Below are 17,409 nucleotides of genomic sequence, written 5' to 3' on the forward strand. Positions count from 1 at the left end.
AGTGTTAGTTATTGATGTTGTGTCTCCATCTGGCGGCAGCTGAAGGAACTGCAGGAGAGATACTCAGAGTGTGAAGACATGCTCCACGAGGCCAGAGAGGACATTAAAAACCTGCGAAATAAGAGTCTGCCTAACAGCACAGTGCAGAGATACAGCACACTGGCTGCTGTCTTTCCAATGGATTCACTCGCTGCTGAGATTGAAGGAACCTTCCGGAAAGGCCTAGACAGTCCAGCACCTACTGAGTACAAGTTAGTCACTTAAGTACATAGAGCAACTGTTCAGTTACTTCATGAACATTTAAATGATTTTTCATATTTAATTTTAAGGTTTCATTTATCTAGATTTGTCTTTTTATTTATTAAATTATGGGTGCTTTCTGGGGGTGAAACGAGACTCATATCCCATGAGACGAGATAAGACGCGAAACTGAGTTCATGAAAATTAGATGATATTTTTAGACTTTAAAGAAATTTTTAATGCTAATATATATTGAAAAATAGCAAAAAGTTGCATTTCAGCTTCTACTTTACGAAATAAAAGTTTTATTTTAATAAATTGTATACAGAAATAACACAGAAATGACACAAGATCTCGTCACACCCCTAGTTTACCAAAGGTTTCGATCAAAAAGATAAAAATCTAAATAAATTAAAATACATTTATGTTGTGAAATATGATTTTTATTTAAATAAAAAGCATTTAAGAAAAAAAATGCTGATTTGGTTAATTTCTTATGCTGCATATTATATTATTTTGACTATTTGTGTTATATTTAATCATCATCACTGTTCTTCTTATTATTATATACAATCAGAGCTTGACATTGATACCCGCCAGCCCACCAAATGCAGGTAGATTTCAGCTGTGGCTGGTAAGCCACTTTGGCTGGTTGGAAATAATTTTTAAATTGTAGTTTTCTTAAAAGCAGGGTACGACAATAAAAATGGCCCAATATTCATGCAAATGTGATATTAGAATCGAGAAGAAGGACAACTGACAAAAATAACTGTGTTCGCTTGAGCAAAAGAAAGCAGATGAATACTGAATGGGAGGATGATCCCTTGTGTGCACAGATAATGTGATGCGTGCGACTGTTTATAAAGCGTGCACGCTCTCGTTTCCTTCTGCAAAGCAACAGTGCCTGGAAACTCAACTGGTGCAATTGGTTCTCTTTCAAATAGACTAGACAAAAGGTGAGACTCATGCACCCACAGTCCTGCTGCTTTCAAGAGCTCAAGATAAAAAAAAAAAGTCCTTTTGTAAGTAGCAGCAGTTGCTGCTTTCGCTTTAACCATTCTTTGAACAGATTATTAACAGGCCTAACTTTAACGTGATCACCCTTTTATTGTCTCGCACAGTATGTTTTTTTACCTGCTTTCTTTTGCTTATAGATATTTTTGTTAATATGGTTTAATTGTATATTTATTTTCAAGAAGATTGATTTAGTAGGAGATAATGCATAGTTTTAGATGCATGTCAATAATTATTTTTAAAATTAAATTTTTTTTAAAGATAAGTTTTGTTAAATAAAAGTGCATGTATACGGCGATATTTTGCTTGTTTTAACATTATTTAAAATATATGGCTAAGATATAATTATTTATTTTTGATGTGGTCAGAGATACATTTGGTAAATCCTTGAGCCCTGAAAAGTCATTTTGAGCCCTGAAAAGTCATGAGAAATAAAAACTAATTGTAGTAAAATACTATGAAACCACAACCCGTTTACTCATGCACATTGAGTAAGGTCAAACACAATGCACAAAAAAGTTAAATGCATGTGGACATTACACAAAATCTAAGTCAAGTCATTTTAGCATGTCAAAGTCAAATTGTTGCAAATAAAATATATTTTCCCAACAACAAAATTGTGGCTAGTGAAAATGGCGAGTGGCTAGTAATGTTGGAAATTTACTAGCCAAAGTGGCTGGTGATCAAAAAAGTTAAGGTCAAACCCTGAATACAATGTTAAAATTATCTTAATATTTCTGTAGATTTTTTTTGAGAAGAAAGTTCAAAATGTTAATATTTGGGGATATTTTTGTTACATTAGTTGTATTTTCATTCCCCTTGCCAATTTAAACAGCAAATTAAAAAATTAGTCCATTTTTAGCAGATCTCCATTTACAAATATCCCAAAACTTGTGCAAGACTGGTTACAATAAATGTTTCTGTTGTCAGTGTTAATTTCTGCATAGTTTCTAATTTGAATTAATTTAATAAATCAATAAATATTGACCACAGAGCTTTGAATTGTAATGTATATTCAAAGAGCTTAGATATATCAATAGTAGACAATAAATACTATGTAAAAATATACATCTATTTTTTCCTGTTATTCTCTGTATAAACCCTGGACTGCAACCTGACGTAATCATCTCTCGAATATTCTGCACAGGACTCATCCTCTGCGGGTGTTTGAGACGGTGAAGGTGGCCAATCAGGTGTCCCGACTGCGTTCTCAGAATCCCTCTCCGCAGCTTCCGGGTTCAAGTCCTACATCATTACGCTCCAGTCGAATCAGCACGCCACGGACCAGCTATAACGAATCAGACAACATAAGCATCATCCTGGAGGATAAAAACTCCCCTCCTACACACTCACAGGATCATGGGTCAGTGTCTATTTAAAAACAATTTTCAGTTTTTCATTAAGATTTCATTAGGAACAAAGGAGGTTGTTATCTCAGAATAAAGCCATAAAAACTTATTGGCTTCCGGCTTATCAGAAAACAACCGTCCTGGATGTACTTTATCTTGCTTATTACACTGCTACTTGCAACAAAAAAACAATACAGAGAAATTAGACACAAAACATTGTTCTGAGCCATAATAGTTTATTAATATTTTAATTAAACACAAAGCTGACAAATGAAAACCGCTGAATGGAGCTGATGGATTATACAATAACCTGTGCATTATTCCATCACAAGATGGTGCCAAACAGTCAAAAACAAAAACAGCAGGATGACTGACAAGCTGATACATATAAATGTGGATGTAGGTATAAACAGTTGAAGTCAGAATTATTAGCCCCCCTGAATTTTTAGCCCCCCCTGTTTATTTTTTCTGTTTAACGTAGAGCAGATTTATTTTATCTTTGCCTTGATGACAGTAAATAATATTTTACTACAAATTTTTCAAGACACTTCTATACAGCTTAAAGTGACATTTAAAGGCTTAACTAGGTTAATTAGGTTAACTAGGCAGGTTAGGGTAATTAGACAAGTTATTGTATAATGATAGTTTGTTCTGTAGACTATCGAAACAAATATGATCAGACATGCTGTGAAAATATCCTTGTTCTGGTAAACATCATTTGGAAATATTAAAAAAAATAATAATTTAAAAGGGGGCTTATAATTCTTAACTCAACTGTATATGGATATGAACATATGCCTATTCACTGACAGTAAAGGTAATTTAAAGTCGCCTGATGAGCCTGTGTTGTTTATCGGTTGTTGTCTAAGAATAACATACCTTGGAATGTCATGGCTGACCAATCAGGATTGAGTATTTATGATATTTCTTGAAATGGAAGGCTTTATCCTTTTTTAATAAAATTATTAGGCTGTATCGGAAACTGGTCCTATACCCTCATTAACTATTCTCCATATTATTCCTCTAAAATAGTCCACTTAAAGGTGCAGTGTCTAGTGGTTGAATTAGGTATTGCAGTCCAAATTCAAAACAACGGTGAGCCCCTCCGACGATAACCTGATGCAAATTGTCAGATTGACAACTTCAACAGGAGCGATTGTGCCTGACTATCAATCTTCATAACTTTAATCTGCTCAGCTATTGTTTACTTTTGTAATATTTATATATATATTTATATTTTCTAATTGAGAACCACTTTGTTAATTTAGACTGATAGTGTTCAGCTGTGGTCAGACATGGAAATTAATTCAGCGTGCAAACACTCACAGTGCACTATAGGTATTCTCTAGCCATTTAGTGTACATCAATGGAATGATAACGATTCACTCTTGAGCACTAAATCAGCGTATGGCTGCTGGAAGTCAAAGTTATGGTCAAAAGTTTACATAAAGCTGGCAGAATCTGCAACCTTAAAGTTATGCATTAAGAGCAGAGAATTGAAACTTTAGCTAATTTGAAAATTGGGGTAAATTTAACTACAACACCTTCGTCTGTAGCTTCTGTAGGGCATTTCTAAATAACAAAAAAATATGATCATCTTTATTGTGTTCAAAAAACATTATTCTGTTTTCACCCCCGACTCTTAATGCATGGTTTTTGCCTCAGGAGCAGGGGTCACCAAACTTGGTCCTAGAGGGAGTTTGGAGTTTAGCTCCAACTTGCCTCAACACACCTGCTTGGACGTTTCAAGTATACCTAATAAGACTTTGATTAGCTTGTTCAGGAGTGTTTAGGGTTGGAGCTAAACTTTGCAGGACACTGGCCCTCCAGGAACAAGTTTGGTGACCCCTAAAATCTATAACTTTGGTGAGTGTTTGAACTCTGAAAGTTGAAACTCAAAAATGTAATCATTTTTGAAAAGTGTTTAAATACACAAACATGCTGAAACAACAAAATATTTGTTGCCCCTTAAAGGTTGCTCTGAAGAACAGCAACAGTTTAACTGTTCAACACAAAATCACTCATGAAAATTTGTCACTGACTCCTAAAAACAAACAAACAAAAGAAAAACTCAGCTGTGAATCAATTGTTTGGAAACATTTGAAATTCGACTCTTATTTACTCTCATTTTTATGTGAAACATCTTACACAGGTCAGTGCTAAAAAAAATGTATTGCATTTTATAAGATTCTAATGGAGACCCTAAAATGACCTGCAAATGAAATAGGAGTTTTGCGCGTTGTTGCGTATGTCATGCACAAGTGATGCGTATGTTGTGCGTACACGATGTCTATGTCTATATCATGTGCACTCAATACTTATGTTGTACGTGCCCGATATATTATGTCTATGTCATGTGTACGCGATATTTATCTCCTGCAGATACAATATGTATGTTTATGTCATACACATACAATGCGTATGCTGTGTGGGCCTAAATGTATATATACATATGCCCGACGCATGCCCGATATGTTATGTCTATGTCATATGCACACAACATTTATGTCGTGTGGTCACGATATGTATGTCTATGTCATGTGCACACGATATTTATCTCATGCGTTCACGATATGTATGTCTGTGTCATGTGCACGCAATACTTATCTCCTGGGCACACAATATGTATGTCTATGTCTTGCGCATACAATACGTATGTTGTGTGCGTCCGATATGTATGTCTACATCATGTGCACTCAATACATATGTTGTGTGTGCCGGATATACTATGTCATGTGCACGCGATGTTTATGTCGTGCGGACATGATGTATGTCGATTTCATGTGCACACGATACCTGTGTCGTATGGTTATGATTTGAATGTCTATGTCATGCGCATATAATACGTATGTTGTGTGCGCCCGATATGTATGTCTACGTCATTTGCTCTCAATACATATGTTGTGCGTGCCCAATATGTTATGGCTATGACATGTGCTCATGATACTTATGTCGTGCGGACACAATATGTTTGTCTATTTCATATGCACATGATACTTATGTTGTGCAGTCCCGATATGCATGTCTATGTCATGCGCATACAATACGTACTTTGTTGCACCCGATATATATGTCTACTTCATGTGCACTCAATACATATGTTGTGCGTACCCAATATGTTATGTCTGTGTCATGTGCACGCAAAACATTTGTTGTGTATGCCCCATAAATTGTCTATGTCGTGCACATGATATTTATTTCCTGCAAACACAATATGTATGTCTATGTTATGTGCATACCATACGTATGTTGTGCGCCCGAAATGTATGTCTACGTCATGTGTCATACCTATGTTGTGTGAACATGATGTGTATGTCTATATCATGTGCACGTGATACTTATGTCATGTGGAAATTATATGTATGTCTATGTCATGTGCACACGATACTTATGTCCTGTACACACAATATGTATGTCTACATCATGTGCACTCAATACATATGTTGTGCATGCCCAATATGTATGTCAATGTCACGTGCATGTGATACTTATGTCGTGTGGTCATATGTATGTCTATGTCATGTGCACATGATACTTATGTCCTGCAGACTTAATAGGTATGTCTATGTCATAGGTATACAGTACAATACCTTTGTTGTGCACCCGATATTTATGCCTACGATATGTGCGCTCAATACACAATACAATATGTATGTCTATGTCATGCGCATACAATACTTATGTTGTTTGCTCCTGATATGTATGTTTATGTCAGGTGTATGTAATGCTTAAGTCATGCGCATATGATATGTATCCCCCGCACACAATATAGTATCGTGATCACATGCGTAAGTCTTTATTATTACTTTTTTGCACGTCACTTCAGGGGCTCCGTAGGTTCCACTTATTTTGGTTAAATAAAAAATATGCATTTAATAAAATAATTTTTTTTGCACATTTATGAACTGTATATTAATAAGTCATAATCTGCATAGGTTGTTGGAGTCGAAGCGTTTGGGTCAGCCTGGTACTCCTGGTGGACAGGATCTAGAAGAAGCGCTGCGGTCTCTCTCGGAGCGTCAGGAGAGCCACACATCCGAGCGGCCGTTCTTCGAGGTTGAAAGGGAAAGAAAGCTCCGCGCTTTGCTGAGCGGAAGCAGCGGCAGCAATGGTGGATCCAGCGGCTTCCTCACACCCAATAGCAGTACTGCATCTACTGGAACAAACTACTCTGGCACCTCCACACATTCCTCTGGCACCGGCTCATCTCGCTCACACCTGCCCGAACGACTGCAGATCGTCAAACCACTGGAGGGTCAGTGGAAAGACATGCATACAGCGCAAAAAACAATTAATGTCATGAAAGACGAACATCTAGATCAAACCATTCTAAATTCAAGTCATAAAAACATAAATTATAGGGTTAATAATTACAATGGGGATATAATCATTATAAAGATTAATTTTGTAAGCTTTTTTGATTTGGTACATGCCGTGTGAGTTTAATTTTTCAATTTATTCATTAATATACATAAATATATATTACGTTTTTGCTATTATTAGGATAGAATAGTATTTAGACAAGAAGCTAAATTGGAAAGAGAAGTGAGGATGTGTTTGGAAAGGTCTGCGAGTTGGGATTTGAAATCGCCATGCCTGAAGTTCAGTGTTGCTTTATGACAGTGGACTAATGACTGAGACTTTTTTTTTAACTTATAAGCAGTCAGTCTAATAAATATTTTTAAATAACTATCATTTGATGTTAAAATTGGAAAAATTAAAATGTAAAATTTTATTTTATCACTAATAACAGATTGAAAAACATTACAGTTTAATAATGTTATAGTTAAATAATGTTTCTTTCCTAAAATAAGTGATAATATAGAAAGTATTTTATATGTTATAATAAAGAGTACAATAAAAATCAGGACCCTGACATTAAACTTTATGGTCCCCTGAAAATATCAAAAATAGTTTTACTACTTATTATCAGTTATTGTAAGCATTACAAGTATTATAAATATTATAAATGAATAGATCATCCTTCATCTTCTTAATTCTCAGGCTCAGCGACTCTGCACCAGTGGCAGCAGCTGGCAAAGCCCAATCTGGGGGGAATTCTACTCCCACGGCCGGGGGTCCTCACCAAAGACTTCAGAGAGCTGGATGTGGACTTACAGCAGGTCTACAGCCTCAATGACCTAGAGGAGGACGAGCCTGATCTGTCCCAATTCCCTAACCTCAGGCACGGCACTGTCGGTGAGAATACAGTCAACTTTATTTATTTTATTTGTAGTTATCATTGCAGTATAAATGCTCTTTGCTGGTCAAAAATCTTTACTTGTACCATTTATTGCTTTAAAACATTTTTCTTTAACCATAGCTCTTTAACCATAATATATAACATACTGTGCAGGTAATACTCAAGTATTGTCATATGATCCTTCAAAAATTTCTTTGCCCAATTAATATTGGTGCTCTACTTTTATTAAAGGAATTATTCACCCCCGCAAAATCTCTGTCATTTTTTACTCATCCTTTACTTGTTCCAAACCTGTTGAAGTCAATGGTTACCGGTTTTCATTTTTTTTTCCAAATATATTTGTATATTTATATATGTTGAACAGAAAAAAAGAAAGGTTTAAAAACCACTTGAGGGTGAGTAAATAGTGTGTACATTTTTGTTTGATGTATCAATTTAATGGTTGTTGTTATATATAGTTCATACTTTTTTCTTAAACATTAAAAATGTATTACTGCACTGTTTGATTTTTTTTTTGCATTTGCAATTTAGTGCAGCCTTGCTGAGTACAAGATACCTAATTCTGCCATTTTAAAATATACAGTGTAACACTTACAATAAGGTTCCATTAGTTCATGCATTTACATAAATAATAATAAATACATTTATTAAAGTATTTATTGTTTTTTGTTCATTTTACTTAATGAAAATATGCAGTTGTTAGTTCTTGTAGCTCACGGTGCATTAACTAATGTTAACAAGCACCATTTGGGACTTTTAATGCACTAGTAAATGCTGAACTATGATTAATAAATGCTGCAAGCAGTGTTGGAGGTAATGCATTGCAAGTAACGCAAGTTACGTAATGATATTACTTTTCTAAGTAACGAGAAAAGTTTTAAACATTTTTAAATATTTATTAATAACTTACTTTTTAGTTTAGTTCATTCACTTTTAAAAAATAAATTGCTGAAATAAAATGAACGTAGTCATTTTGAATTCCACACGTAATGAGAGAATGCAGAAACAGTCAGAAAGGAAGATGGAAATAGTCTCATTATTTTGATCGCATGGAAGAAAAGTAAAGGAGGATTATTTGAATGAACAGTGACTTTTAGTTTTTAACAAGACGAAAAGTACAAAAGTAGCAAACGTATTGCTTTAAACTTTCATTAATCTGTTTATATGGCATGTAGAGCTCTGGGGTCTGGAAGTTCTCAGAAGTTCTCATTATCCTATATTCATGTTTAATGTGTTTTTAAAGGTAAATGAAGGTTATACAGTGTGTTGTTAACTCCTCTATTTAAAAAAAGAAGAAAAAGCAAGTTCTGAAAGACATCAAGCCTCAGCCTTGTCAGAAAAAGTAACACAAAAGTAACTCAAAAGTAACGTAACGCATCACTTACAATAAAAAGTAACTAAGTAATGTAACTAGTTACATTTTTAGGGAACTTACTTTCTAAATTAACTTTCCCCAAACACTGGTTACAAGTATTGTTCATTTTTAGTTCATGTTTGTAAACAAATTAACTAATATTAATGAAACCTTGCTTCATAATCAAGTTTCATAAGTTTGACCAAATATGGAGTATTCCAGACTTTTTATTGGTCATTTAAATGATACTTTATTCCCCCTGTCTTTAGTGTAGTGCTGTACGTGACTGTCATTCTTAGCTGAGGTTTAGCTTGTGTTTATGTTTCCTCAAATAAACACAGTCACTTCATCGGGACCCAACATCCCTCAACCTTCCCCAACACACCCGAGCACTAGCTGTCAGATCCTCCATTCCTCCGTCCTCCTCTCCTCCTTCTCCACCAGGTAAGACAGGATTGCCATAAATCCATACTGACTTTTTAATTTAATTTTTTTTAAAATTTGGTCCTACTTTATATTAAAAAGATGAATACAATATACTTATTGTGTCCATAAATGTATTGCAGAACTTCTCTGGTGCTCTTGAAATGTGATATGGGTAAAGTTAGGGACAGGTTTAGTGGTCTGGGTAGTTTTAATGGTGGGTTAAGGTGAAAGGTGTGGTCAACAATGTAATTATAAATCTAATTACAGAAATTAATATCAAATGTACTTACATGCAGGTTTTTAATCAAGCATAAATACAATGTAAAACCATGTGTTTATACAATAAGAACATTGTAAAGAATGATTAATTTCAGTGTAAGTACATATTAGTTAAGGCCACTTAATATAAGGTGGGATCTTGAACCTTTTTGCTTTTTAACCCATTTAATTCCATTAGTCACACTTATGACCGATTCTTTATTTCTTATTTCTGGAAGCTCCGAAAGTGTATTTGTTGTCTTCAGGCAAGAAATTCAAATTTTAACTGAAAAAAATCAGTTTGATTAACTCTTTATCAGGCAAGTAACCAACTTCCTTGACATTGATTACAATATAATATTTTTAAGTTGTCTATAAAGAGTTCAAATGTATCAATCAGTATGTTTACATGGACGACAGTATTCTGATATCATACCTGTCAATATTGGGACGTGAACATAACGTATAAATATGTGTTTGCTTTAAACAGGATAATGGGTTTATGTCTTATATGCAGGGCTTGACATTAACACTGGCCAACCCACTAAATGCGGGTATTAGATTTCAACTGTGGCGGGTTACAGAGCCGCTCCCATTGGTTGAAAATATTTTTTAAGTTGCAGTTCATCGAGAAGCAGCGTGACTGACAAAATAACTGTTTGCGGCAAAAGAAAGCAAGTGAATACAGAATGAGAGGATGATCACACGCATGGTGAGACGCAGGCTTTCTTCACTCAATAGTGTTTATAAAGCTTGCACGCTCTCGTTTCCTTGCACAAAGCAACCATGCCTGCAAACGCTGCTTGTTTCATCGCTTTTATTTAAAATAGACTGGATAAAGGGTGATGCTTGTGCACCCACAGTCCTGCTGTGCACCCAGACTCAAGAGCTCCAGATTCTTTAAAAACAATGTCTATTTGTAAGCAACTGCGGTTGCCGCTTTCGCTTTAATGATTCTTTGAACAGATTATTAATTGGCCTAAAGTTAACTGTGTGCACATGATCATCCTTTCAGTGTCACACATAGTGTTTTTCACCTGCTTTCTTTTGCTTACAGATATTTTTTTATTTAAGGTTTAATTATCATCCTTTACAATAACATTGATTTAATAGGAGATAGATCTAGATATATGACAATAAAGATTTAGACTTTTTATTTTTTTATTTTTTTAATTTTTGATTAATAAAAAGTGCATGTATACAGCTATACTTTAATTGTTTTTATTTTTTTAATTAGGTAAAATTTGTAGTTCAGTAGTAATTAGTTATTTGTTTATTTATTTTTGGTGTGGCCAAAGAGAAAATAGGTAAATCCTTAATGTTGAGCCCTGAAAAGTCATGTAATTGTAGTGAAACACTATGAAACCATATAAAATTAACAACAAAATTGTGGCTAGTGAAAATCACGAGTGGCTAGTAACATTGGAAAACTACTAACCACAATGGTTGCTGATCAAAAAAGTTAATGTCAAGCCCTGCTTATATGTACAAAGTATTTTTGTCAAATGTCAGAATGTCATAAAGATCTGCGTAAAAAGGTACAAACAAATATTCGTTTATTGTAGTACAGTTTTCTTATTTTCCTTCCTTCCATCTGTGACAGGAAGCGCTGGAACCGGCTCTTTGTTCAGTTATAAATCCATCCTCTGTAAAGTAAGACATAACGAAGGCATGATTTTTTTTTATATACCTTTACTAGGGACATCCATGAAATTGTGAATGCAAACGCCATCTGCTAACTTTCTTTTTTTCTAACCTCAGGATTCATTCATGAGAAAGCAAACCATCATAGCATAACACCGAGACGCTTTGTAACTAATTCAATCTTCTTTCCTGTACAGATCTAGGTTTAGGTATGAATGCTGTTATGTCTTACGCATTGCACAGCTGTTTAATATACTGATTTTCTGCTGGAATATATGTTTATTTCTACTGGGGAACATCACTGTGCTAAAGTCATTCTCAAAAACAACAACATTGAAGTTATGAAATAATTTGAGCTACATTTTGTTTCTGTTTTATAAATGCATTGACAAATCATCATAAAATAATGCGAATTAAAAATATGTATCCTTAAATCATTTGTTTAATATTTATTATGATTATTATTATTATTGATATTATTATTAGTAGTATTAGTATTATTAGTATTAGTATTATTAATATTATTATTATTAATATTATTATTATTATTGATATTATTATTATTATTGATATTATTATTATTATTATTTTTATTACTATTATTGATATTATTATTGATATTAGTAGTAGTAGTAGTAGTAGTAGTAGTAGTAGTAGTAGTAGTAGAATTGATATTGTTATTATTATTATTATTATTATTATTATTATTATTAATTTTTTTTTTATTTTTATCATTGATATTATTATTATTATTAGTATTGATATTATTATTATTATTATTATTATTATTATTATTGATATTATTATTATTATTATTATTATTATTATTATTACTATTATTGATATTATTACTATTATTGATATTATTATTGATATTAGTAGTAGTAGTAGTAGTAGTAGTAGAATTGATATTGTTATTATTATTATTATTTTTTATTTTTTATTTTTTTTTATTATTGATATTATTATTATTATTATTATTATTATTGATATTATTATTGATATTATTATTATTATTGATATTATTATTGATATTATTATTATTATTATTATTATTATTTATATTAGTATTTATATTATTATTATTATTATTGTTTATGATATAAACAAGAATCATAACATCAGTAAAATACTCATAAAAATTACATTACTAAATAAAAAGGTGTATTCATTATTTAAAACTAACATTTGTTGAACAGAACACAAATTAAGATTTAATATTAAATCCTATCAATAACTTCACTATTTTCTTTTTACAGTTGTAACACCAGTGACATGAAATAAAGGGACAAACATTCTTTTACATTTTTTTTATATTAAATTGTTTTGTTTTTGTACATGTGTGTTTTACTTTAAAAACTATAGTAGAGTGTAATATTCAAAATAATATTTATGAAGTCAACGGTTAAATTTCATTAGCGTTATAATCCAGATGAAGAAGAAAACTCTTTTGACAAATTATATTACCATTAAAGTCTTATAGGTTATGGAATGACCCCCCTCCCCCTTTATAAGGGGTTTTGAAATATTTGAAACATTTATCATGACTGAAATGTCTTGTTTTAAGAATGAATCTAATGACTAACGCACTATATTGTGAATGTTCACATTCAGGCTTTCCTTTAAAAGCAATTGAACCTGTTGCGCAGCTTCAAGTCGCATCTTCATATTCATTCATTCATAAGCATGATCACATAAGCTGCTTTTCCACTGTGCAGTTTGGTTCGGTATGGCTCAGCTCATTTTGGTTTGGTTTTGCACAGCTCAGTTTGCATTTCTCCTTGTTAAAGTGAATGGGATTATCGCCTCTACTGCTGTGACATCCTGAAAGCTGCCATTTCAGGTGTCTTTTTGTTAAGGTGGTAAAACAAAATGTTTAATTGTGCAAACCAACAATGTAGCAATGTCAGCTGAGTTATTAAAGATGCAATAAAGTGCTTTGGTTCAATAACTCACAATTTTCTTTGACATTAACATAGTAGTTATAGGGCTTAAGTAAAAAAAAATCCAGAAACCATTTTATTTGCTCATTCATAATCACAGGAATTACCCCTAGAATGAAAGCTCGGGTTTGATCATATTTGGAACAGTTGTGAATATTAATGAGCTCTGCCCTGATGCTCTGCAGCTCATGTCAGTGCCTGCTTTCCACCAGAATAATGTATTTTGCTCTTGAGTTGTGTTGTGGTTGAACTATATGAAAAAAGGAATTAATAGTTTTTGAAGTTCATTGGCCTCCTTTCACTCCAGATAAAACACATTATGAGCTAAGAGATATGACATGGTGCATTAAACCCTACTCAGCAGTTTACATGTGTTTGTTGCTTCATCACAAACATGCACAACATATTTCTCAATATATATGTTAAGCTAGAAAAGGAAACATTGTAACAGGCGTTATACTTTTTCTGGGTGGCGCTGAATAAATGTTTAATCTGTATATCCTGCATTTTGCATTCAGATGGCTTTTAACAGATAGTTAGCGAAGAACTGCTTCTTAAAGGCCATAACACACCTGAACTTATTTGATTTGTTAAGACGTGGCACAGTGCAGCGGGCTTTAGTCTCCCTGCCTCTCCCATTTTCAAAATGAGAGTCCTAGAGGCATAATAAATTTGAAATATGCTTAGAAAAACTTAAACATAAGTGTAAAATTATCATTGTTATAATCTCACTAGAAAACATTATGGCCAATAAAATGCAACCTGGAGTGTGCATAATAATGATTCCATGTGCAATGTAACAGTGTTTTGTTCCAATTGGCCCAATTCTAACTGGTATTTTGCACTCAAAGGATTTATTTGAGAGCAAGGAAACAATGGTGTTTTGAGGCTCATGCCATTTCCATGAACAGAAATCTTATAATTCAGCTGTGCTAGGTATATCCAGATTTGCATACTATGGCACCTTTAGATATTTTGGTTTGGTGTCTTGTTGGAAATCCAAAGACATTTGGTTATGACTATTCTCTCAGACCAATCTGTGATCATCAGTGTATATACATCATGTTTTGGTAGTGGCATGTCTGGTTTGGAGCCTCACCTGAGTATAAGTTGTTCCAAACACTGTGGAAAAGCCCCCAAGAGTAAGCTGTACTGAACCTAACCGAGCTGAGCCATTCCATTCAGTGGAAAAGCAGCTATCTGCTTGTTAAGCCATGATGTCTGGAATACTAGTTCCGGATCCAAGCCGCTACTCAGTTTAATTAAGAATATATTTGTTTTTGACCTCTTTTTAGTCATATAACACATTGAAGTGATTTTTGTAATAACATGTTGTACACAACAGTCTCTGGACTTCAATAATTCAACAATTTATAAAAAATAAATTAATTTTGGCCATCTGATATTAGGCATGGCTATATATATATATATATATATATATATATATATATATATATATATAGTGATCATAATTTTCGAAAGTATTACAGCGCTTTGTAATATGTTGAGCCTCCCCATACAGTTTGATAGAGCGATTGGATCCCGAAGCTGCTTCGCGTGACGTCAGACTTGACAAGCGGAAACCGTATCTCATGGAGTTCTACCGGAAAAAGCTTGTACTAACACTCATTTTCTGCTCCATCTTTGGTGTGGTTTGGTGTGGCTATCTATAACGTCCCATTCAGCGTCTGACATTGACCGTTTTTGCTTTCTCTTTAGCGTTCGGGCCCGCAGTGTGTCCGCTTGTGGGAGCTGTGAGTACATAAGGACGCCATCAGGACCCACATCACACCTCCATCAACCCCCCACCCTCGGCCTGCTCCAACTGGTGTCAGAACACGGCATTTCAGCCACAACAAACCCCAGCTCCACCTCTCCTCTCCTTCGGGAAAAACAACAGGGCTTTAATGGGAGCGAACGTCTGGGGAACATTTTTAGTGTCAATCTTGTGGAAAAGCTCAGAAGCTTGGGCCTTTACAAAGTAGTCGCAAGAGGATTGGTGGATTCTGTCCGAAAAGAAAGAGCAGACCCGCATAACAGTCCCCCGTGAGACTATTAAAGGAGCCATTTTGTGCATCATTTTGGCATGCAGCTAAACTTTCCGAAAGCCATATCAGTTCGGTGACTTATCAAGTAGGTGGAGAAATCCTGTCGAATGAATGTGGCACTGGGAACTCAAAGCATGGAATTCATTACAAAGTCAAACACATATTTTTTCCATCATAGGGTGTTCTAAACACCGGCCAGAGGAGAATATCTGTATATTTGTTGACTTTTTAACATCTTTTGTTGAAACTTTGTCACCATCAATCATGAAATCACAGTTTTTTTATTGTAATGAAGTTATTTTGTTGCAACACCACAGGAAAATGCACTGTGTGGCCTCCGTTTTTGCTGGCTGCCAACCAAGCATCGATGTCAGTAGTGTGTTCTGCTTCCTGACAAACACTTTGTTCATAATAGCACTTTTCGGGGCATTAAAATCCCCTTTTCTAATAAATGCAGGGTACATCATGTGAGGTTATGTACTGTACCTGCAGTCTAAACACTGTAAAATTAAGCTGTATTTATGGTGACTTTTAGTGGACACTTTAGGGAACATTATACAGTCTTGTTGATCGAATAGAAGTTGTGCTGTGCTTTATTTTCACTGTGCTTTAATTCAAGAACTCCTCATTTGATGGTACACCATGCACATACACATGTATGTACTGTATGTTGTGCAATTTCAATGTCACAGACATCATTTCACCTAATTGTAAAGAGCGTAACATGATTGTGTTCTGGCAGAATCAGGGATTGCTGTAATGAACTTAATGTTGGGGTTTTTGCTTTCATTAAACTACACACAATTGTATACAGGAACTATTTGGTGCATTTTCCATTGAACACGGCTTTTATCTTCCTCTCAACATGCTTTTTTCACCATCTTGTGTTCGTTTGTGTCTGTCAACCAAGTGAACAGAAATATGATCATATTTTTTGTACGTGGAGAAAGCCTTGTAAGCGTTGGAGATTTTCAGAACAGCATGATGAAGTGTGCTATTTACTGATCTAGAGTTCTCATGGTCTCAGTTCTCATGTTTTCCAAGTTATACTGTAAATGAAATATTCCACTCAGTACAAGACACAATGCCTGGTCACCACTTTTGTAGAATATGTATAAAAAAGATAATGTAAAGAATTATGTAAAGAATTGTTAATTTAAATAAGGGGGAGGTCGAGAAAAAGTTGTATTTTTACATTAGAACAACGTTAAGACACTGTTTAGGCTCACAATGAATTGAAGCCTCAGAATTCACTGTATCACACCATTTTGGGCACTGATATTGTGTTACATGGCAATAAAAACTGAAGTGTATTTTGTCATGTGTGTGCATGTTTTATACTTTCAGACCACATTTTAACTCTAAATATAATAGAACGAGTGTATTAAAATACCATCCTGATCATTATTTTTCCTTTTTCTTTTTGTTAAAATGTCTAAAATACACACAAAAATGGGGGACAATGAAAAAGGAACCCTGATTTTGGTTACCACTGCAAATAAACTGCTTTCAAGAGTTCACACTTAGCTGATGATTGGTTATAAAGCGTGTTTGCCATGCTGTCCCAGGAGAGAGCCCTGAGTTCATGAGATCCTCGAGCTCGGGGCTCCCTCCCGTTTGCTGGGCGAGAGGGGAGTTTGAGCTCAGGTATATCTTAAGAACTCCCCTACTTTTTGTAGCTAATGACCAATTAGGGATTGCTATGAAGAGATAGCTACTTACTAGGAGCACGTCTATAGTGCCGATTTGGATTCGTTAATTAACTTAACCCATTGGTGCGCAAGTTTTTTCAAATGGTTTAATGCATGTAGCCTTGTTAAAAGTGTCCTACATGAACATGTTTCGCATTTATTTTCTCCAGATTTTTTTTTCTAGAAAATCGTATTTGAATATGTGGCATCTATAGTTATAGTATACCACTTCAGTGCAA

At 34.2% G+C, this 17,409-nt stretch overlaps 1 protein-coding gene across 2 annotated transcripts in view; it reads left to right on the forward strand.

The window, feature by feature from the left end:
* Nucleotides 1–16,800, forward strand: part of hap1 (huntingtin associated protein 1) — a 79,069-nt gene extending 62,269 nt beyond the window's left edge. For both annotated transcript variants that reach the window (XM_056467861.1, XM_056467862.1), the window contains 6 exons: nt 40–251; nt 2,402–2,617; nt 6,539–6,858; nt 7,608–7,802; nt 9,502–9,604; nt 15,151–16,800. In XM_056467861.1, the coding sequence (XP_056323836.1) occupies nt 40–251; nt 2,402–2,617; nt 6,539–6,858; nt 7,608–7,802; nt 9,502–9,604; nt 15,151–15,481 (1,377 nt within the window). In that variant the 3' untranslated portion in view covers nt 15,482–16,800. The remainder of the gene's footprint in view (nt 1–39; nt 252–2,401; nt 2,618–6,538; nt 6,859–7,607; nt 7,803–9,501; nt 9,605–15,150) is intronic.
* Nucleotides 16,801–17,409: the final 609 nt, after the last annotated feature.

Source organism: Danio aesculapii, chromosome 11 (assembly GCF_903798145.1).
Source record: "Danio aesculapii chromosome 11, fDanAes4.1, whole genome shotgun sequence".
Taxonomy (NCBI): domain Eukaryota; kingdom Metazoa; phylum Chordata; class Actinopteri; order Cypriniformes; family Danionidae; genus Danio; species Danio aesculapii.